This window comes from Somniosus microcephalus, chromosome 15, assembly GCF_052327205.1.
Source record: "Somniosus microcephalus isolate GS21.2 chromosome 15, FLI_Smic_1.0, whole genome shotgun sequence".
In the NCBI taxonomy this organism is placed as follows: domain Eukaryota; kingdom Metazoa; phylum Chordata; class Chondrichthyes; order Squaliformes; family Somniosidae; genus Somniosus; species Somniosus microcephalus.
In genome coordinates, this window is record NC_141001.1 from 86,957,721 (window position 1) to 86,980,793 (window position 23,073).

Sequence of the window (23,073 nt, forward strand, 5' to 3'; positions counted from 1 at the left end):
ATTTAAGACTGAAATGAGGAGGAATTTCTTCACTCAGAGGGTTGTGAATCTTTGGAATTCTCTATCCCAGAGGGCTGTGAATGCTGAGTCTTTGAGTATATTCAAGGCTGAGATCGATAGATTTTTGGACTCTAGGGGAATCAAGGGATATGGGGATCGGGCGGGAAAGTGGAGTTGAGGTCGATGATCAGCCATGATCTTAATTGAATGGCGGAGCAGGCTCGAAGGGCCACATGACCTACTGCTGTTCTATGTTCTTATCTTAAGCCCCACTATGGACTTGAGTGCTTTACCTAAACTGACACTTCAGTGTTGTCAGAGATGCTGTCATAACAATTGTGATGTTAAACCATGGCCCTGTCTGCCTGCTCAGCTGGATGTAAATCATTGTATGTCACTATTTGAAAAGTAGTGGGAGTTCCCGTGATACCCTAGTCAACATCAGCCCTAATATCAGATTATCTAGTTATTCATTCATTTGTTTTTTATGGGCCCCTGCAATTTGCTTACCACGTTTGCTTAGATAACAATAGTGAATGTATTTCAAAAGTAATTCACTTGACTCTAAAGCACGTGGAGACGTCCTGAGGACCAGAAAGAAGTTATATTATTTCACGTTTTTTGCTTTCTATGTGCATCATTAAAACTACAAACAAATCTCATTTCAATAGATGTGCACATGTGTGAACGGCACATTTTTATCGCAGGTCCAAAGTCAGGATGTCTGCCTGCTCCTCTGACCGCAGTAAACCATCAGCAGGGGATCCCCTTCAGCAGTGTTGGGGTCGTGCAGAAACAGCACGCACTATTGGAGGCGGCAACTGCTCCTGCGTAACGTGCTACAGGAAGAGGTTCTGCGATGTAAAACACACCAGCAGAGAGGTTGCCTTGCCTTTAGCTGCTGTTTACTGCAGCGTTAGTGCTGCCGGATGTTGACACATACAGCTGACAGCGACCGGAAAGTAAACTTGCAGTGCCGCCCACTGGAAAGATCCGTTTTACCAGGTTTTCGTGGTAAGGGTCTTGCCAAACCGAATAAATTTACCGGCTACGCGAGACCCGCACTTCAGTTACGTTATCGCAGCACAAAATAAGCTTTTGCTAACATGATGCAATTAGCTCCTTAGGATTGGTACTCGTCTGGTTTTTTTTGAGTGGGTTGTCTGAAAATTTCTAAAATGTAAACCAGACGTCAAAAGTTAATTTTATTTTTTTTCCATTTTCGGGTCTTCTGATTTTCTTGCTGACAAAATACAATAATTCAAACCCCAATCTCATTTTCTGACCCAATTCCTATTTTCTGCCCTACCCCTGTTCAGTTTTGGACTTGGTAAAATGTGGCATCCTTATTAGTTCCCGCAATAATAAGCAATATCAGTGATGAATGAGCATGAAAAATGGCCAGTGGATAGGATTTTAGCATTAGTCATTGTCTTAGGTCCTCGCCACAAACCCTGTTCCCTAGCCACCAACTCCATCCCTCTCCCTAGTCACTGTCGGAGGCAGAACCAGATTGTTTGCAACCTTGTCGTCCTATTTCACCCTGAGATAAGCTTCCGACAACATATCTGCTCCATCACCAAGACCGCCTACTTCCACCTTTGTAACATCGCCCGTCTCCATCCCTGCCTCAATTCATCTGCTGAAAACCTCATCCATGCCTTTGTTACCTCCAGACTTGATTATTCCAGTGCTCCCCTGGCCGGCGTCCCATCTTCCAAGCTCCATAAACTTGAGCTCATCCCAAAGCTCTGCTGCCTGTATCCGAAGTCCTATCACGTCCTGTTCACCCATCACCCCTGTGCTCGCTGATCTGCATTTCCTCCTGGTTCGGCAACGCCTTGATTCTAAAATTCTCAACCCTGTTTTCAAATCCCTCCGTGACCTTGCCCCTCCCAATCTCTGTAACCTCCTCCAGTCCTACAATACTCCAAGATCTCTGCACTTCTCCAATTCTGGCCTCTTGTTCATCCCCAATTTTAATAGCTCCAGCATTGGCGGCTGTGCCTTCAGCTTCCGAGGCCCTAAGTTCTGGAATTCCCTCCCTAAGCCTCTCCACCTCCAACTCTCCTTTAAGACGTGGCTTAAAGACTACCTGTCCTAAAATCTCCTTATGTGGCTCAGTGTCAAGCTTTTCTTGATAATGCTCCTGTGAAGCGCTTTGGGACGTTTTACTACATTAAAGGCGCTATGTAAATGAAAGTTGTTGTTCTGACAGCTCGATCTCGTGTTCCTCTACTTTTCTTTTAGTGTGCTATGGCAGCGAGGAAGTGAGATTAACAAGACTCATGGCAGACAAAAGACAGCGGGCAAGAGTGCAGGGTTCGTGGGCAGGCCCCAGTAAGACCGCAGCAAGCTCATTTCAAGGTATGACATGCAAACAGGAATTTAAAAAAATCAACATTTTTTTAGAAAACTTAGGTTATTACTGAAGCAGAAAATTCGGATTGTTGCTATCATGGGGAATGAGAATGGTTATCAGTGTTTACATATTGAATGAATAAGGGACTTATAGTTTTACTAAAAACTAAAATAGCGAATGCATAATCTGAGTTTTGCTCAGTGCTTTTTTGTTTATTAAACTATCTCATAAGAACATAAGAAATAGGAGCAGGAGTAGGCCAATCGGCCCCTCGAGCCTGCTCCGCCATTCAATAAGATCATGGCTGATCTGATCCTAACCGCCAATCTACTATCACAGAACCATCTCCTGCATCTAACAGAATTAGACACACGAAATAGGAGCAGGAGCAGGCTACACGGCCCCTGGGCCCGCTCCGCTACCCACAGGGCCATGACCGATCCAAACCTAGACTCATGTCCAAATTCCTGCCCGCTCCCCGTAACCCTTAATTCCCTTTACGTCTAGGAAACTGTCTATTTCTGTTTTAAATTTATGTAATGATGTAGCTTCTACAGTTTTTTGGGGCAGCATATTCCATGGACCTACCACCCTCTGAGTGAAGTAGTTCCTCCTCATCTCAGTTTTGAAAGAGCAGCCCCTTATTCTAAGACTATGCCCCCTAGTTCTAGTTTCACCCATCATCAGAAACATCTTCCCTGCATCCACCCGATCCAACTCCTTCACAATCTTATATGTTTCAATAAGATCGCCTCTCATTCTTCTGAACTCCAATGAGTAGAGTCCCAATCTACTGAACCTCTCCTCATATGTCCATCCCCTCATCCCCGGGATTAACCGAGTGAACCTTCTTTGTACTGACTCGAGAGCAAGTATGTCCTTTCTTAAGTATGGACACCAAAACTGTACGCGGTATTCCAGGTGCGGTCTCACCAATACCTTGTACAACTGAAGCAATACCTCCCTATTTTTATATTCTATCCCCCTAGCAATGAAAGCCAACATTCCATTGGCCTTCTTAATCACTTGCTGCACCTGCATACTAACCTTTTGAGTTTCGTGCACCAGGACCCCCAGATCCCTTTGTACTTCAGTACTTTCCAGTTTCTTGCCATTAAGATAATAACTTGCTCTACGATTTTTCCTGCCAAAGTGCATAACCTCACACTTTCCAGTATTGTATTCCATCTGCCAAATCTCTGCCCACTTACTTAGCCTGTCTATGTCTCCTTGAAGGTTTTTTATGTCCTCCTCACTCACTACTTTCCCCCCCATCTTAGTATCATCTGCAAACTTTGATATGTTACACTCGGTCCCCTCCTCCAAATCGTTAATATAGATTGTAAAGAGTTGGGGACCCAGCACTGACCCCTGTGGAACACCACTAGTTACTGATTGCCAGTCTGAGAATGAACCATTTATCCCAACTCTCTGCCTTCTGTTAGATAGCCAATCCTCTATCCATGCCAGAATATTACCCCCAATCCCGTGATTTTTTATCTTAAGCAATAATCTTTTGTGTGGCACCTTGTCAAATGCCTTTTGGAAGTCTAAATACACTACGTCCACTGGTTCCCCTTTATCCACCCTATATGTTACTTCCTCAAAGAACTCCAGCAAATTTGTCAAACATGACTTCCCCTTCATAAAACCATGCTCACTTTGTCCTATTAAATTATGATTATCCAAATGTCCTGTTACTGTCTCCTTAATAATGGACTCCAAAATTTTACCTACCACAAATGTTAGGCTAACCGGTCTATAGTTTCCAGCCTTCTGTCTACTGCCCTTTTTAAATAAGGGTGTTACATTAGCAGTTTTCCAGACTGCCAGGACCATTGCCGAGTCCAGGGAGTTTTGGAAAATTATTACCAATGCATCCACAATCCCTACCGCCACTTCCCTCAAGACCCTAGGATGTAAGCCATCAGGTCCAGGTGATTTATCCGCCTTGAGTCCCATTATTTTACCGAGTACCACTTCCTTAGTGATTTTGATCATGTTTAGCTCCTCCCCCCCCCCCCCCCCCCCCCCCCCTTTAGCCCCCTGTTTGTCCAGTGTTGGGATATTCTTAGTGTCTTCTACTGTCAAGACTGATGTAAAATATTCATTCAGTGTTTTTGCCATCTCCATATTTCCCACCATTAATTTCCCGGTCTCATCCTCTAAGGGACCAACATTTACTTTAGCCACCCTTTTTCTTTTTATATAACTATAAAAACTCTTACTATCTGTTTTTATATTTTTTGCTAATTTACTTTCATAATCTATCTTCCCTTTCTTAATCAATCTTTTTGTTATTTTTTGCTGTCTTTTAAAGTTTTCCCAATCCTCTATCCTCCCACTAGATTTGGCTACCTTATATGCCCTTGTTTTTAGTCGAATACTATCCTTAATTTCTTTACTTAGCCACGGATGGCTGTCTTTTCTTTTACACCCTTTTCTTCTCAGTGGAATATATATTTTTTGGAAGTTGTAAAATAACTCCTTAAATGTACACCACTGATCATGTATCGTCTTACCCTTTAATCTATTTTCCCAATCCACTCTACTCAATTCCGCTCTCATACCTTCATAGTCTCCTTTATTCAAGCTTAGCACGCTTGTTTGAGATCCAACCTTCTCACCCTCTAATTGAATATGGAATTCAACCATGTTATGGTCACTCATTCCAAGGGGATCCTTTACTAGGACATTTTTAATTAATCCTGTCTCGTTACACAGGACCAGATCTAAGGTTGCCTGCCCCCTGGTCGGTTCAGTTACATACTGCTCAAGAAACCCATCCCTAATACACTCAATGAACTCATCCTCAAGGCAGCCCTGCCCAATTTGATTTGTCCAATTAATATGATAGTTAAAATCCCCCATAATTATAGATGTTCCCTTATTACAAGCCTCAACTATTTCCTGATTGATACTCCGTCCAACAGAGTTGCCACAGTTCGGAGGCCTATAGACTACGCCCACTAGTGTTTTTTTCCCCTTATTATTCCTTACCTCCACCCAAACTGTTTCATTGTCCTGATCTTTTGACGCAATATCATTTCTCTGTATTACAGTGATTCCTTCCTTTATTAACATAGCCACCCCGCCTCCCCTTCCTTCCTGCCTGTCCTTCCTGATCGTTAAATAACCTGGTATGTTTAATTCCCAGGCATTGTTACCCTGCAGCCATGTTTCTGTAATGGCCACAAGATCATACCCATATGTAGTTATTTGTGCCATTAACTCATCTATTTTGTTGCGAATGCTACGTGCATTCAGATAGAGAACTTTCAGAGATGTTTTGTGACACTTAGTTCCTGCTTTTGCCCTTTTTATTACTTTACCTTTTACTCCATACCTTCTGCCCCTTCCTGACATGCTCTGGTTTTTAATTTCCCCACTGCTACCTAAGTCTATGACCTTCTCTGTTGTCATTTGTATTATTTGCTCTCTAGGAACCTCCCCCCCACTAGTTAGTTTAAAGCCCTCTCTACAGCCCTAGTTATATGATCCGCCAGGACTCTAGCCCCAGCACTGGCCAAGTGAAGCCCGTCCCAACGGAACAGCTCCCTCCTGCCCCAGTACTGGTGCCAGTGTCCCAGGAAGCAAAACCCATTTCTCCCACACCAGTCTTTGAGCCACGCATTTAACTCTCTAATTTTATTTGTCCTAGCCAAATTCGCTCGTGGCTCAGGTAATAATCCAGAGATTATTACCCTTGTGGTTCTGCTTTTTAATTTGGCCCCTAGCTGCTCAAACTCCCTCAGCAGAACCTCCTTCCTTGTCCTAGCTATGTCGTTGGTACCAACATGGACCACGACAACTGGATCCTCCCCCTCCCACTCCAAGTTTCTCTCCAGTCCAGAGGAGATGTCCTTAACCCTGGCACCGGGCAGGCAACACAGCCTTCGGGACTCTCGCTCTCGGCTGCAGAGAACTCTATCTATCCCCCGAACGATACTATCCCCTACCACTACAACATTTCTTTTAACTCCCCCCACTTGAATGGCCCCCCGCTCCACGGTGCTGTGGCCAGGTTGCTCATCCTCCCCACAGTCCCTGTTCCCATCCTCACAGGGAGTAAGAGCCTCGAACCTGTTGGACAAGTGCAAGGGCTGCGGCTCCTCCAACACTACCTCCTGGATCCCCGTACCTGCCTCACTTCTAGTCACACCATCCTGACCCTGGCCACGGACTACATCTGAATTAATTAATCTAATTGGTGTGACTACCTCCTGATACAGAGTCCAGGTAACTCTCCCCCTCCCTGATGTGCCTCAGTGTTTGAAGCTCGGTCTCCAGCTCTTCAACACGGAGCCGGAATTCCTCGAGCAGCCAACACTTACTGCAAATGTGATCACCGTGAGCATCAATGGTGTCCTCCAGCTCCCACATATTGCAGCAGCAACACATCGCCTGATCTCCCATTCTATATAATTAATTAAATTTATTAAAATTATTCTTAAATACCCTCTGCCTCGATTCTAGATGGTGAATATCACACCTTAGAAACTATAAACCAAGGAGATTTAAGCTTAAAAAGGGAGAAATACTTACCAACCAATCACTTACCTGCTTTGTGGTGACGTCACACCTTGAATACTTTTTACCTCTCTCCTTCCCTGAGATTGGAGATTGGTGAGGCCTACCTGAGCCTCTGGGGCCTCTTGTAGTCGCTCTGCCGCTCAGCTCCGCTTCCACCCGCTGCCGATGCTGCACTGGGGCCTACCTGAGCCTCTGGGGCCTCTTGTAGTCGCTCTGCCGCTCAGCTCCGCCTCCACCCGCTGCCGATGCCGCACTGGGGCCTACCTGAGCCTCTGGGGCCTCTTGTAGTCGCTCTGCCGCTCAGCTCCGCCTCCACCCGCTGCCGATGCCGCACTGGGGCCTACCTGAGCCTCTGGGGCCTCTTGTAGTCGCTCTGCCGCTCAGCTCCGCCTCCACCCACTGCCGATGCCGCACTGGGGCCTACCTGAGCCTCTGGGGCCTCTTGTAGTCGCTCTGCCGCTCAGCTCCGCCTCCACCCGCTGCCGATGCCGCACTGGGGCCTACCTGAGCCTCTGGGGCCTCTTGTAGTCGCTCTGCCGCTCAGCTCCGCCTCCACCCGCTGCCGATGCCGCACTCGTCCCACTGCCTTATCTTGTTTACATACTGCATCTAATGAAGTTTTGTCAGTGATGTGCCTCAATAATTCCGAGACTCGATGTTAGCGAAACAAAACAAGGCTTTTATTAACTTAGAAAGTAACACGTAAGAGAGAGAGGTATCTTCCTTCTGGAGACTGAGGCCAGACTGAGCTAGCTTACAAAAGGGGCCAGGTATGGGCGGAGCCCTACACACACAGCACATTCCAATAAACAATACAATGAGGACTGGGGGAAGGGAAATGACACTGAAACCGACCACAGTCACAGGCAGTGATGAATGGAATATTTCATCACATTCACCCCTTCTATAGATTTAGTCTGTTCGGGGGTTTGATAGTCCTCTGCGACCGACGTGGCTGTTGTGGTGCCGCGGGTGTCGGCTGGGTGTCCCCGGTAGTCTCCTGGGTCTCTGCCGGGGGTGCCGCCAGGGTTGTTGAAGGGGTAGTTGGTGGGGGTGCCGTTGGTCGATGTTCTTCCGGGGGTGATGAAAGAGTAGTGGGTGGGTAAGAGTTGCTGTGATCGTTGTTGCTGCTATTGCCGTGGTTGTTGTCGATGCCGGCTGGGGCGACGTCTTTTATGGACACGGTGTCCTCCCTTCCGTCGGCGTGCCGGACATATGCGTATTGGGGGTTGGCGTGGAGTAGGTGTACTGGCTCCACGAGAGGGTCCGTCTTGTGGCCCCTCACATGCCTTCGCACGAGTACCGGACCTGGGGTGGAGAGCCATGACGGCATGGATACGCCTGAGGTGGATTTCCGGGGAAAGACAAACATTCGTTCATGAGGCGTGGCATTAGTGGCCGTACACAATAGCGACCGTATCGAATGGAGCACATCCGAGAGGACTTCCTGCCAGCGGGAGATAGGGAGGCCCTTGGTCCTTAGAGCTAGAATGACTGCTTTCCATACTGTCCCGTTCTCTTGCTCCACTTGGCCGTTACCCCAGGGGTTGTAGCTGGTGGTACAGCTCGTGGCGATCCCCTTGGACAGCATGTACTGGCGTAGCTCTTCACTCATGAAGGACGCCCCCCTATCCGTATGGATGTAGCTCGGCATACCGAACAGGCAGAACAGGCTGTTGAGGCATTTAATGACCGTGGCACTGGTCATGTCTGGGCAGGGGAAGGCGAATGGGAACCGGGAGTATTCGTCCACAATGTTCAGGAAGTAAACATTGCGGTCGACGGACGGGAGGGGGCCCTTGAAATCTAAGCTGAGCCGCTCAAAGGGCCGTGTAGCTTTGATTAAGTGGGCTCTATCTGGGCGGTAGAACCGAGGCTTGCACTCAGCGCAAGTGCGGCAGTTCCTGGTCAGAGACCGAACTTCCTCAATCGAGTAGGGTAAGTTACGGGACTTTATGAAGTGGAACAGCCGCGTGACCCCTGGGTGGCAGAGGTCGTTGTGGAGGGTCTGTAGCCGATCCCCGGTGGCGCTGGCACACATCCCTCGTGAGAGGGCGTCAGGGGATTCGTTAAGGGCCCCTGGCCGGTAAATGATGTCGTACTCGAAGGTGGAGAGCTCGATCCGCCACCTAAGAATCTTATCATTTTTGATCTTCCCCCTCTGTTTATTATTGAACATAAACGCTACCGACCACTGGTCGGTAAGTAGGGTGAAGCGTTTGCCGGCTAGGTAGTGGCGCCAGTGGCGCACTGCCTCCACGATGGCTTGGGCCTCCTTTTCCACGGAGGAGTGTCTGATCTCGGGCCCTTGGAGGGTCCTCGAGAAGAAAGCTACGGGCCGCCCCGCCTGGTTGAGGGTGGCCGCCAAGGCGAAGTCAGACGCATCACTTTCCACTTGAAATGGAGTGTTCTCGTCCACTGCCTGTAGCGTGGCCCGCTCAGTATCCTGCTTAATGCTTTTGAAGGCGGCGTGGGCCTCAGCAGAGAGCGGAAAAGAGGATGCTTTCAAGAGGGGGCGGGCTTTGTCGGAGTAGTTGGGGACCCATTGGGAATAATAAGAAAATAACCCCAGGCACCTTTTCAGGGCTTTGGGAGTGTTGGGCAGGGGCAGCTCCCGTAGGGGGCGCAATCGGTCGGGGTCTGGTCCGATTTCCCCATTCTCCACCGCGCTGCCTAGTATGCAGAGGCGTGTGGTGTTGAAAACGCACTTGTCCTCGTTGTAGGTGAGGTTGAGTTTTTGTGCGGTTTCCAGGAACCTCTCGAGGTTCGAGTCGTGATCCTGCTGATTGTGGCCGCAGATGGTGACGTTGTCGAGGTAGGGGAAGGTTGCCTGCAAGTGGTGGTCATCGACCATGCGGTCCATCGCCCTCTGAAAAACCGAGACCCCATTCGTCACCCCAAAGGGGACTCTGAGGAATTGGTAGAGGCGTCCGTTCGCCTCGAAGGCGGTGTACGGGCGGTCCTCTGGTCTGATAGGGAGCTGGTGGTACGCTGACTTGAGGTCGATGGTGGAGAACACCCGGTATTGGGCGATTTGGTTCACCATTTCTGATATGCGGGGTAGCGGGTAGGCGTCTAGTTGGGTGTACCTGTTGATCGTTTGACTATAGTCGATCACCATCCGTTTCTTCTCGCTACCCCTTACCACTACCACTTGGGCGCGCCACGGGCTGTTGCTGCGTTCAATAATGCGCTCTTTCAGGAGCCTGTCTACCTCGGTCGCGATAAACCGCCTGTCCTCCCAGCTGTACCTCCTGCTTTTGGTCGCTATTGGCCGGCAGTTAGGGGTAAGGTTCGCGAATAGCGAAGGCGGCTTTACCTTCAGGGTAGCCAGACCGCACACTGTGAGGGGCGGCTGGGACCCACCGTACTTGAGCGTGATGCTTTGGTGGTTGCACTGGAAATCCAGGCCCAAGATCACGCTCGCACATAGGTTCTTCATGATTAATACTTTAAAATTATCGTATACAGTTCCGTTAACGCCCAATTGTACCGTGCAGTAACCCAGAATGGTCGATGTCTGGGTTTTATCAGCCATAGAGATGGTACCCTGAGCAGGGACCACCTTTAGGGAGAGTTGCTGTGCCAGTTCAGGGTGGATAAAACTCTCCGTGCTTCCACTGTCAATTAAACATTTAACCCGGCACCCGTTTACCTCGATGTCCACCATTGATTTGGATAGCGGGTGCGGCCTGGTCTGGTCCACTGTGACCGATGCCACTGTAGGGCCCTGATCGATACAAGATGACGTCCACGCTGTCTGCTCATAAGATGGCGGACCCCACGAGGTCGGGCAAGATGGCGTCCAAGATGGCCGCTCCCACAGCGCACACGCGGCGGTGGCGGGTTTTCCGGCGGTTGGTTTTCCGGCGGGGTTCCCTCTGCACACCTTCCCGAAGTGCCCCTTCTTACCGCACTTAAAGCAGGTGGTGCCTTTCGCCGGGCACAGGTTTCTGGTGTGTTTTGGCTGCCCGCAGAAGTAGCAGTTGGGTCCCTGACGCGTCGCGGCTGTCGTAGGGCTTCTGGGGGGAGAGCGGGGCCCCGCCGGTGTCGGGCTGCCGGGCGGGGAAGATGCCTTCCAAGATGGCGGCGCACACGTGGCGGCGTGGACGGCGCGGGCTGAAGAGTAGGCGTCCGAGTTTCTCTGGGCCACATCCAGGGATCGTGCGGTGTCCGCAGCCTGTTTCAGGTCCAACCCCGTTTTTTCCAGCAGTCTTTGCCGGATGTAAGTGGAGCTGAGGCCTGTGATAAAGGCATCCCGAACAAGCTCGTCAGTGTACACTGTGGCTTTTACATCTCGGCACTTACAGTCTTTGCCAAGCATTTTCAGGGTGCTTAGGAACTCCTCCACCAATTCCCCAGGTCGCTGTGCGCGAGTAGCGAGCAGATGCCTAGCATACACCTCATTCGTAGGCTGCTGGTAATGCGCCTTTAAGATGTCGCAGGCGGCCAGGTACGTATCGGCGTCTTGGATGAGGGGGTAAACCCGGTGGCTTACCCAATTCCGCAGAATTCCGAGTCTCATCCTCGCAGCGTCCGTAGCGTCTTTGACGGCTGCGGAATTGTCCAGGAAGAATTCCATACACTCAAACCAGTGTCCGAAGCGTGCTGATGCGTCCGGAGCATGTTGATCCAAATCCAAACGTTCGGGTTTCAGGAGTTGATCCATAGTGTTGAAAAATAAATTTGTAAAATTGATGTGCCTCAATAATTCCGAGACTCGATGTTAGCGAAACAAAACAAGGCTTTTATTAACTTAGAAAGTAACACGTAAGAGAGAGAGGTATCTTCCTTCTGGAGACTGAGGCCAGACTGAGCTAGCTTACAAAAGGGGCCAGGTATGGGCGGAGCCCTACACACACAGCACATTCCAATAAACAATACAATGAGGACTGGGGGAAGGGAAATGACACTGAAACCGACCACAGTCACAGGCAGTGATGAATGGAATATTTCATCACAGTCAGTTCATTTTAATTCTTTAACAATGTCAAGAGATATGGAATCTTAATAATAAACCATAGCTGCTGCTATGGAAACCTATGTTCACAGCACTTTAGCATTGCTACACAGTTGCTGTGTGGTGAGTTATGCAGCCTGAGGGCACAGTGTTAGAGTATCGGATTCTGAATTAGGACGCCCAAATTTGCGTCCCAGTCTCAACTGACAGTTAGAATTGGGGTTTGCCCATTGAGTTCACCAGTTTTACTTGGATCACCAGGGGAAGATGAGGTCCTTTTCCCTTCCTCTTCTCTCTGTACTTCCCCCCATTGCTTAAGGGCAGGACGTGCCAGAATGACTGAAGCATTGACGTGTAACAATGCGCACAGGATGGAACATTCAGCCTTCCTGATCAAAGATAATATATATGAATTGTGGAGGAGGTAAGGGAATGACTGAAGCAAATTTAATACTAAAATTTTCTAAACATTCAATAAGTGTACAGGATATCAATCCTTCACAAGCTACATAAATTTTGATGGGCTTCAGTACCCAAGTAGTTAACATTTTCTGTTAATATATAAAATGATAGTGACGTCAATACTTTATTGTGCTGTCATTACTGTGGCAATGTAATTTTTTTTTCTTGCTTTTGGGACAACACAAATGCTATTAAGTGTCATGTTTGGAAAAAATTAGATGAAAACACCATCCATGGGTCCAAACGACACATAAATGGATCCTCTGTAGACTCAACAGCATTTCTGCACCATAATGAAAAATAGAACATTTTATCAAAAGAATGTAATTGCTTTCTCAATTTTCAGTTGTGCTTCATATTATTCAGCACAACAACTGTACCTCAAATCATTTTTTTAGATTTTTTTTTCCCCTTCTCCTTGGGACTCCCACACAAGTGATCTGATCCAGGCTCCTGCAAATAGAGTCATAGAGTTTTACAGCACAGAAAGAGGCCCTTCGGCCCATCGTGTCTGCGCCGCCCATCCATCCCTGTCCAGTCTAATCCCATTTTCCAGCATTTGGTCCATAGCCTTGTATGCAATGGCATTTCAAGTGCTCATCCAAATGCTTCTTGAATGTTGTGAGGGTTCCTGCCTCTACCACCCTTTTAGGCATTGAGTTCCACATTCCAACCACCCTCTGGGTGAAAAAGTTCCTCCTCAAATCCCCTCTAAATCTCCTGCCCCTTACCCTGAATCTATGCCCCCTTGTTATTGACCCCCCTACTAAGGGGAAAAGTTCCTCTTTGTCTACCCTATCTATGCCCCTCATCATTTTGTACACCTCAATCAGGTCCCCCCTCAGCCTTCTTTGCTCCAAGGAAAACAACCCCAGCCTGTTTAGTCTTTCTTCATAGCTGAGGCGCTCCATCCCAGGTAACATCCTGGTGAATCTTCTCTGCACCCTCTCCAAAGCAATCACGTCCTTCCTATAGTGAGGCGACCAGAACTGCACACAGTACTCCAGCTGTGGCCTCACCAGCGTTTTGTACAGCTCCATCATAACCTCCCTGCTCTTATATTCTATGCCTCGGCTAATGAAGGCAAGTATCCCATATGCCTTTTTAACCACCTTATCTACCTGTTCCGCTGCCTTCAGAGATCTATGTACATGCACACCAAGGTCCCTCTGACCCTCTGTACTTCCTAGGGTCCTACCACTCATTGTGTATTCCCTTGCCTTATTTGTCTGGCCAAAATGCATCACCTCGCACTTTTCAGGGTTAAATTCCATTTGCCACTTTTGCGCCCAACTGACCAACCCGTCTATATCGTCCTGCAGCCTGAGGCTTTCCTCCTTGCAATTTACCACCCCACCAATTTTCATGTCATCTGCAAACTTACTGATCATCCCTTTTACATTCTCATCCAAATCATTTATGTAGATCACAAACAACAAGGGACCCAGCACCGATCCCTGAGGTACCCCACTGGACACAGGCTTCCAGTCACAAAAGCAACCTTCGACCATCACCCTCTGCCTCCTGCCACTCAGCCAGTTTAGGATCCAACGCGCCAAGGCACCCTGGATCCCATGGGCTCTTACCTTCTTGACCAGTCTCCTATGCGGGACTTTGTCAAAAGCTTTACTGAAGTCCATGTAAACCACATCCACAGCATTTCCCTCATCCACCTCCCTAGTCACCCCCTCGAAAAATTCAATCAGATTTGTCAGACATGATTTACCCTTGACAAAGCCATGCTGACTATCCCCGATTAATCCTTGCCTCTCCAAGTGGAGACTAATTTTGTCCCTCAGAATTTTTTCCAATAATTTCCCTACCACAGATGTTAGGCTCACTGGCCTGTAATTCCCTGGTTTATCCCTGCTACCCTTCTTGTATAATGGTACTACATTAGCTGTTCTCCAGTCCTCTGGTACATCCCCTGTGGCCAGAGAGGTTCTGAAAATTTGTGTCAGAGCCCCTGCAATCTCCTCCTTTGCCTCCCACAGCAGCCTGGGATACATCTCGTCCGGGCCTGGGGATTTATCCACTTTTTGGCCTGCTAAAACCGCTAGCACCTCCTCCCTCTCGATGCTAATATGTTCAAGTATGTCACAGTCCCCTTGCCCGATTTCTATGTCTGCATCGTCTTTCTCCATAGTGAACACAGATGCAAAAAATTCATTTAAAACCCCACCTACATCATCTGGCTCTACACACAGATTGCCACTTTGGGCCCTACCCTTTCCCTGGTTATCCTCTTGCCCTTAATATACTTATAAAACATCTTAGGATTTTCCTTTATTTTGCTCGCCAGTGTTATTTCATGGCCCCTCCTCGCCCTCCTAATTTCTTTTTTAAGTATGCCCCTGCACTTTTTATACTCCTCTAGGGCTTCTTCCGTCTTTAGTCTTTTGTAACTGCCAAAAGCCCCCCTTTTATTTCTAATGCATTTTTGTATCTCCCTTGTCATCCAAGGTTCCCTTTGCTTGTTGGTCCCACCCTTGACCTTTACAGGAACATGTTGGCGCTGTACTCTCTCTATTACCCTTCTGAAAGTCTCCCACTGTTTTGATGTGGATTTTCCTATAAGTAGCTGCTCCCAGTCCACTTTGGCCAGATCCTGCCTTATCATATTAAAATCGTCCTTCCCCCAATTTAGAACCCTTATTTCCGGGCCGTCTTTGTCTTTTTCCATGACCACCTTAAATTTCACCGAATTATGGTCACTGTCGCCAAAATGCTCTCCTACTGATACTTCCACCACTTGCCCGGCTACATTCCCCAGAATTGGGTCCAGTACCGCCCCCTCTCTTGTAGGACTTTCTACATGTTGGCTCAAAAAGCTCTCCTGGATGCACTTTAAGAATTCTGCACCCTCTAAGCCTTTCACACTCTGACTATCCCAATTTATATTGGGGAAGTTGAAATCCCCCACTATTATTACCCTATTATTTTCACACTTCTCTGAGATTTGCCTACATATCTGTTCCTCTATCTCCCCCTGACTGTTTGCTGGGAGTGTACTATAGGCCCCCAAAGTGCTTGCCCCCTTTTTGTTTTTAAGTTCTACCCATATGGCCTCATTTGAGGAACCCGCTAATATATCATCCCTCCTTACAGCAGTAATTGACTCCTTAATTAATATTGCAACACCCCCTCCCCTTTTACACCCCCCTCTGTCTCGCCTGAAGATTCTATACCCCGGAATATTGAGCTGCCAGTCCTGACCCTCCCTCAACCATGTCTCCGTGATGGCAACAATATCGTACTCCCATGTGTTCAACAACAACTTCAGTTCATCCACCTTATTTGCAAGACTCCTTGCATTAAAATAAATGCCTTCCAGCCCTGCCATATTCCCTTTTGCCTTCACATATTTGCTCTGCCTTCCCAGCTGACTTGTTTTTTCCTCTGTATTTGGCTGTAAATCACCCCCTACTATAGCTCCACTCTGTACCCCATCCCCCTGCCAAGTTAGTTTAAACCCCCCCCAGCAGTGCTAGCAAACCTCCCCGCAAGGATATTGGTTCCCCTCTGGTTCAGGTGTAAACCGTCCGACTTGTACAAGTCCCACCTTTCCCAGAAGCAGACCCAGTGATCCAGGAAACTAAAGCCCTCCCTCCTGCACCATCCCTTTAGCCACGCATTCATCTGTTCTATCTTCCTATTTCTATACTCACTAGCACGTGGCACCGGGAGTAATCCAGAGATTACAACCTTTGAGGTCCTGCTCTTTAATCCTTCACCTAGCTCCCTAAATTCTTGCTGCAGGACCTCATCCCTCTTTTTACCTATGTCGTTGGTACCAATGTGGACCACGACCTCTGGCTGTTCACCCTCCCCCCTCCAGAATGCCCTGCAGCCAGCCGCTCAGTGATATCCTTGACCCTGGCACCAGGGAGGCAACAAACCATCCTGGATTCACGTCTACGGCCACAGAAACGCCTATCTGTTCCCCTTACTATAGAATCCCCTACCACTATTGCTCTCCCACTCTTTTTCCCCCCTTCCTGGGCAGCAGGAGCACCCCCAGTGCCAGGAAGTTGGCTGCTGCTGCCCTCCCCTGGTGAGTCATCCCCCTCAACAGTATCCAAAGCGGTATACTTGTTTGAGAGGGGAATGGTCACAGGGGTCTCCTGCACTACCTGCCTGCTTCTATTGCTCCGCCTGGTGGTCACCCATTTCCTGTCTTCCTGTGCAGCCCTTCCCTGCGGTGTGATCAACTCACTAAACGTGCTATCCACGACCCTCTCAGCATCGTGAATGCTCAACAACCCATCCACCCGCAGCTCCAGCGCCTCAATGCGGTCTGCTAGTAGCTGCAGATGGATGCATCTCTGGCACACGTGGTCATCAGGGGCACCGGGGTCCCTGAATTCCCACATAGAGCAAGAGGAGCTGTTAAGCCAACTAATAGGAGGTAGTCTGGAATGATTCACTTTGATTTTTCCCATAGAGAGGTGGTTGGCCTTTGCTTGGCATTCCCTCTCCAGTTATATTTTAAATTGGGAATTGCAAGTGTGAACTTTTATTCTACTGTTCCATGGCATTGATGTTGATGCTCCATCATGCCTAATCACGTTTGTAGACATCATATTATCAGTTCTGACAAAGTCTACAGCTGAAACCTTGACCTATCTCTTCAGATGCTGAAGAATATGCTGTATATTTTCAGCATGTTGTTTGTATTTCGTATTTCCAGTATTTGAAGTTTTTGCTGTTTTATGATTTTTTTGGTAAATGTCAGGATTTGAAACCCGAGTGCAAGTTGCTATTCAAATCCTGCCATAGCCTCCAAGTATTTGATTGGATTATGTAACAGAATCATAAAAGGTCTCACTGGTTATGGCGGAAATATTAAATTAGTACTTTGCATCGGTCTTCACCCTTGAAGATGATGCTCAACTATTAGAATTTAATAACGTTACTAACAAAACTAGTATTAACATAAATGAACATATTGTTTTAGAAAGAATTAAGAACTTGAAAGTAGATAGAGCAGCCGGGCCAGATGATATCCACCTGAGGGTTCTCGGGGAGATGGGGCATGTGCTGTGCGAGCCCCTAGCCTGTGTTTTTAATAGCTCACTGCACTCTGGAATGGTTCCTATAGACTGCAAGGAGGCTAATGTAGTCCCCATCTTTAAAAAAGGTGACGAGACAGACCCGGGTAACTATAGACCCATTAGTTTAACATCAGTAATAGGCAAGATGTTTGAAGGAATCATTAGGGATGCAATATATGAATACTTGGATAGAGAGGGACATATTAGGGACACCCAACATGCTTCATAAAAAGGTCATGTCTTACAAATCTAATTCTATTTTTTGAAGAAGTTACAAAGTTGGTGGATGAGGGAAGTCCAGGTGACAGTGTCTACTTAGATTTCCAAAAAGCTTTTGATAAGGTACCGCATAAGAGGCTTCTCTATAAAATTGATGCCTCTGGTATTAGTGGTAATATATTGAACTGGATTCAGAACTGGCTGGCAGGACGTAGGCAGAAAGTAGTTCTAGATGGATTTGGATCTGTTTGGAGACCGGTCACCAGTGGTGTCCTGCAGGGATCAGTGTTGGGACCGTTGCTCTTTACTATTTTTATTAATGATCTGGATGTAGGTGTTGAGGGCACAATCTGCAAATTTGCAGATGATGCCAAGATCTGTGCAAGTGTTAGAACTGTAGATGATGCTCGACTGCTTCAGGCAGATCTTAATGTGTTGGGAGATTGGGCTCGACTGGAAAATTATGTATAACTTAGATAAGTGTAGTGTTATGCACATGGGCAGGGCAGGGCAGATGCTCAACATTCATACACCCGTCAGGGAAATGCATTAAAGATGGTGCAGATAGAATGGGATTTGGGAATTCTAGTGCATACTTCCTTAAAGGTACATGCCGTCAGCGATAGCTAGAGCAAATAGGGTCTTTAAAAAGGTGACAAGACAGACCCGGGTAACTATAGGACAATTGAGTACAAGATGAAGCATACTGTTTTGTCCTTGTACAAGACCTTAGTCAGGCCGCACTTGGAATACTGTGTCCAGTTTTGGTCTCCTCACATGGTGGGTGATATTGAGGCTTTGGAAAGGGTGCCGAGGAGGGCCACTCGAGTAATTTCCAGTCTAAAGCATCTTAGTTATCAAGATAGCCTAAAAGAGTTGGGACTTTATACGTAAGAGAAGCGTAGATTTAGGGGGGATCTGATTGAGGTTTATAAGATAATGAAGGGAATAGATTGTGTTCCAGCTGACAGTTTATTTCAATTAAACAGGTTAGGCAGGACATGGGGTCACAAATAAAAGTAGTATAAGGCTAGATCTAGGTTAGATGTCAGGAGGCGGGTCTTTGCCCAGAGAATAGTGGACCTCTGGAACAGGCTGCCGTCTCGTTCGCTGAATTCCTTCAAGTGAGAGCTGGATTTGTTTCTGGCTGGGGCGGAGATCACCTCTTTCAGAAGGTAGGTACTGCAGGGAATTCAGGGCCAGAGTGGTGATCTGGACTAGTTTTGATCGCCTAGATAGGCCGGAGAGGAATTTCCCAGATTTTTTTCCCCAAATTGGCCTAGGTTTTTAATCTTTTTTGCCTCTCGCAGGAGATCACGTGGTTTCGGGCGGGGTGGAGTGCATATGTTGTGATACACAAGGTATCGCAATTGTGTAAGACAGGCTCGATGGAGCTGATGGTCTTTACCTGTCCGTCATTGTTCGTAACCACTTATCAGGTAGCTCATCAAATTCTGCAGCATGGTGTGATATTTCATCTAGTTAGTGTAGGGGCATCAATAAAACTCATATTTTTAATTTAAATTTAAAATAAAGATGCTAAATAATTGCAAGCTGTTATGTAGTTAAGGCTTATTTAAGAAAAAGAAATAATGTATTTTTTTTTTCTTTTTAGAAGCCTAAATAATCCTTTTACCATTTGGGTTGAGGAAATGCTTAAAGCTGCAAATGACCCTCTTATTTGCTTGTTGCATCCCTGAGGCAGTTGATTGATGACAGTACATGTCCAGATGAGGGCACCAAGTGCTTAGCAACACTAATGACAACATTTGCAAATCACATTTTTTGAACAGTTGGACGCTGCTCATTGTTTGTGCATATGAAACTAACACTGCTGTGCCTGAAATAGTCATTTTTGCTTTGGTTACTGGATTAGTGTTATCTTATGTCAGGAGTTGGGAGATCTGCCATCCTATCGCAAAAAGCACATTTCTCTTTTTTGTTGTTTTTGTGAGGGTAACGATCTTTTTTAAAATGTGTTTTCTTTCCTTTCCTCAATTGTGTCTCCCCCTGCCACGCAGTGCCCATGGCTGAGAGATTTGAGTTCCTCCCAGATTCCTACCATTAGTTCTCTGGATCTGTTCATTGCTATTTAAGGCCATCGAGGGAAGGATTCTTCGCTCTCTGATTAAGCGCTTGGGCTCTTCTCAATATTTATTCGAAGTACTAGAGGTCAGAGCATGTACGCAACGATGTGGGGTATTGTAGATGTGAAGTCACATCCCACCTTGGTGCTAACTATGCAGGGCACTCTAACACACTGCTGACATGCAGGATTCTTAAAAAGCTTATTGATTTTCCCTTTATGAAAACAAAGGAATTGAATAATATACTGTCAGTATAGGACATAGAGTGATGGCCATGATTTCCCACATGGTGAGTTGCCAATTATGACTTGAAAGCAGAGTTGCCCAAGACCACTCTTCTGTACTTCATGAAGGATAGTTTAAGAGCAGTAATAGCAGAGGTCAGAGTGAATTGCCTGAATGTAGCAGAGGAAGAACCTGAAGAGGGGGGGGAAATCCAAAATAGTGGGGGGGGGGGGTGGGGGGGTGCGAAGAAGAGGTCAATTAAGGGGGATGTGACCAAGTCCCTTTCACTGTCCTTTATCCAGCTGCCAGTATTTTGTTCCACCTCACAGATGCCATGTTCTCCCACAAAATCATTAGTTGAATGGGCCTAATGAGATGATTGATTTCACAATAATTGACTTGAGACCATTTAAAAAATCACATGTTCTGGTGGAAACTTTAATATGAGACTGGAGGAAAAAATATCAAAATAACTGAAATGCCTACATAGAAATGTAGTCTTGTTAGAATATGCATCTTAATGGATGAGTGCATGCAAACTTTTAATTTTTAAAATGTTGCAATGATGGGACACCCTGTATCATTGGTGTATTTAGAATTGACGATGTTGATTTAGAATATAATGTAAAGGAGCATTTTGTGTTTGTAATATCTGCATTTTAAAGTGTAGTGTGACCCATTAACTTTTAGCTAGCAGACATTCTTCAGAAAATGTTGCTGGAGCGCACTGGCCACCGAAAGAAGAGGCTGCAGCTGATAGAAGATTTGTCTTTCAAGATCCAACAGAGGTAATCTAAAGAATGGAATGTTTTTTTTTAAGTATGTGATCCTATCTTGCTTAGTACATTGGGTCCAATTTTACATGCAGTATGATGCAATCCACTGACGTACAGTACATACCACTAATATCCAAAGTACACAAGAATCAAATGTGCCTTTCATGAATAGAGGCCAACTTTATATTTTGCTTGATACAAACCAGCAACAAACTTACCAGAAATGAAGCCACATCCCTGCGTTCACTCCACAGGTAAACCATGGGAGCATGAGGACAGAAGAAGTACATATTTCCCCAGGCAGGATGATCTTTGCAAGTGCAGTCATACTTTTCTCATGGGAAAAGAAAGTGCAGACATGCTCCTCCTTGATCATTGCTTAATGCAATAAAAATATGTTTCAAAAAGCTGTATGCTAAAGTATTGTGCTGTAAAGTGTTCCATGCAATCTGTTCCCCGTCCCAAAGCACAGTATAGTGTATTAATTTATTAACCCTGGGACAATTCAATTCAGTACTTTTTATTATGCATCAAGTCACAATGCTGGTTAACATTGATTTAAATGTTAGCCAATGGCATTGGTGTAATACAAAATGCTGAATATTCTGTGGTATAACTTCTTGATGCATGCTAGTTGCCCCCCAATTTTACTGTTTTTAACAAATCGCAACTGTAAATCACACCAGTGTACACGTTCCTGTTCTGTTTTTAAAGGGCATAGGATGTGCATCGTAAATTATTGAATGCTTTCTGCTTCGCTTTGCACATCGCAGTATGTATTGAGGGTATATTCGCTCCTGAACAGTCTGTAATCCAGGTGGATATAGAATGTTTGATTCCAGCTGTCTGTTTTTCAAAACATCTAAAAGGCTTGGTGGCTAGTATTGTATGCATGAAAACACACATGTGGCTTATTTATCAGAACTATTGATGAGGGAAGATTCTTGATCTTATCCGCCTTCTATAGTACAGAATTGCTTTAGGAAATGGTTCTGTTAATTAGGATTTTTGCTCTTTGGCTGTAAAAAATCGCTGCACATATGTGTTTTATATTTTTGCTGTATTATAATTTTGGTACTGAAACCAAAGGCAGAACCTGGGTTTGTGCTTCTGATATTCAGTAAGCCACTCCAATATAGGCTTCTTATAAGTTAAAGGGAACAAAATCACTACACTTAGAGTTAAAAATTATCAAATGAATGGGTTAATTTGTTCCTGCTATAAAGGGGCTATTACAAACTGTGCTGGATGATTTTATTGATTTTTAAGACCAAAAAAAGTCATTAGTACCTGCATTAACAATAGGAATATTGAGAATTATTAAATCGGATACTCTTAAATTGCTATCTTGCCTTTTTTATTTTGCTTCCTAAGTGGTGCCTACAGTGTGATGAAAGACCAAGATTAATGTGTGATTGATGAGGATAATTAATGTTTAAGTAAATTGTTGTGGTGATTGGATGAGTTCGGGCATAGGAAACTTCAAGTGAGTAACTGTATGTTGTGTGGGTGTGTGATAGCGTGGGCGATAGTGATGCATTGGAGAGGTAACTGTGTGAGCGACAGACTGTGGGTGACTTGTTTACTTCTGATTCAGAATAGAGAGAATATAGTTGTGTTTTGAGGACTGAGTGGCTAGGACAGGTAGTTTTCTCTGTCACTTCTCCTAGAGATGACATTCCAAATGATTTCTATTCCTAATGTTTTTGTAGAAACAGGATTTAAAAAAAAATCCTCTGTACTAAATTTAACCAGCAAAACTGATAATCTGCCTCTCGGAAGCCTTTCTGTTTTGAGGACACAAGTGACCTCTTACCAGTGCGAATGTTGAAATTGGTTTCTCTTGCAACTCACCCTACAAATTCTTTCCTCCTTGTGTGGGGACGGTCTGGTACCCACTTCATTAGTAGAACTGAGACGGGGAACTATGAGTATAAATCTGCATCCTCCCCACTGTGCTGCGCTTGTTAGTTTACCAATGTGATGTAGTTCTTGACCACCCTACATTTCAGTTTTGTTTTTCAATTTTGCTTCTCTTTTTTTCTCGTGCTTTTCCCAGGTTGTTAGAAAATGCACGAGTGGCCCGAGTTGACGTAGTGGCTTTCTCTGTGAGGAAGCACCTGGCCTCCACTTGGCTCCACTCCTGTGATCTGACCAAAATTGAGAATTTGACATGTAAACAAGTGTACAATTGGTCAGTTTAAAAGCAGCTTTGGGATCAGTCCTCTCCATAGAGGAATGGTGTATAGCATGGAAGGAATCTAAAAGGGAAAAAAATCAGTAAGGATAGTGTTAGAGTTGAATATATAAGTACAGGAAACTTTCTGGTATCCGGCACTGACGGGACCGAGTTGGTGCCGTTAGATCAAAACTGCCATATAAACCAGTGGCAATG

At 46.1% G+C, this 23,073-nt stretch overlaps 1 protein-coding gene across 5 annotated transcripts in view; it reads left to right on the top strand.

The window, feature by feature from the left end:
- The first annotated feature begins 628 nt into the window (after positions 1-628).
- The window catches only part of alkbh3 (alkB homolog 3, alpha-ketoglutarate dependent dioxygenase), an 84,487-nt gene continuing 62,042 nt past the window's right edge, over positions 629-23,073 (top strand). For 2 of the 5 annotated variants that reach the window (XR_015081017.1, XR_015081016.1), the window contains exons 1-3: positions 678-1,014; positions 2,251-2,367; positions 20,593-20,690. Coding sequence is in view for 2 of the 5 variants with exons in the window: in XM_086008093.1 (XP_085864219.1) it covers positions 930-1,014; positions 2,251-2,367; positions 20,593-20,690 (300 nt within the window). In the remaining 3 variants the exon portion in view is untranslated. Of the gene's footprint in view, positions 1,015-2,250; positions 2,368-11,827; positions 12,280-20,592; positions 20,691-23,073 lie in introns of those variants that run through there. The other 3 variants (XM_086008093.1, XM_086008092.1, XR_015081018.1) reach the window with 3 other exon arrangements.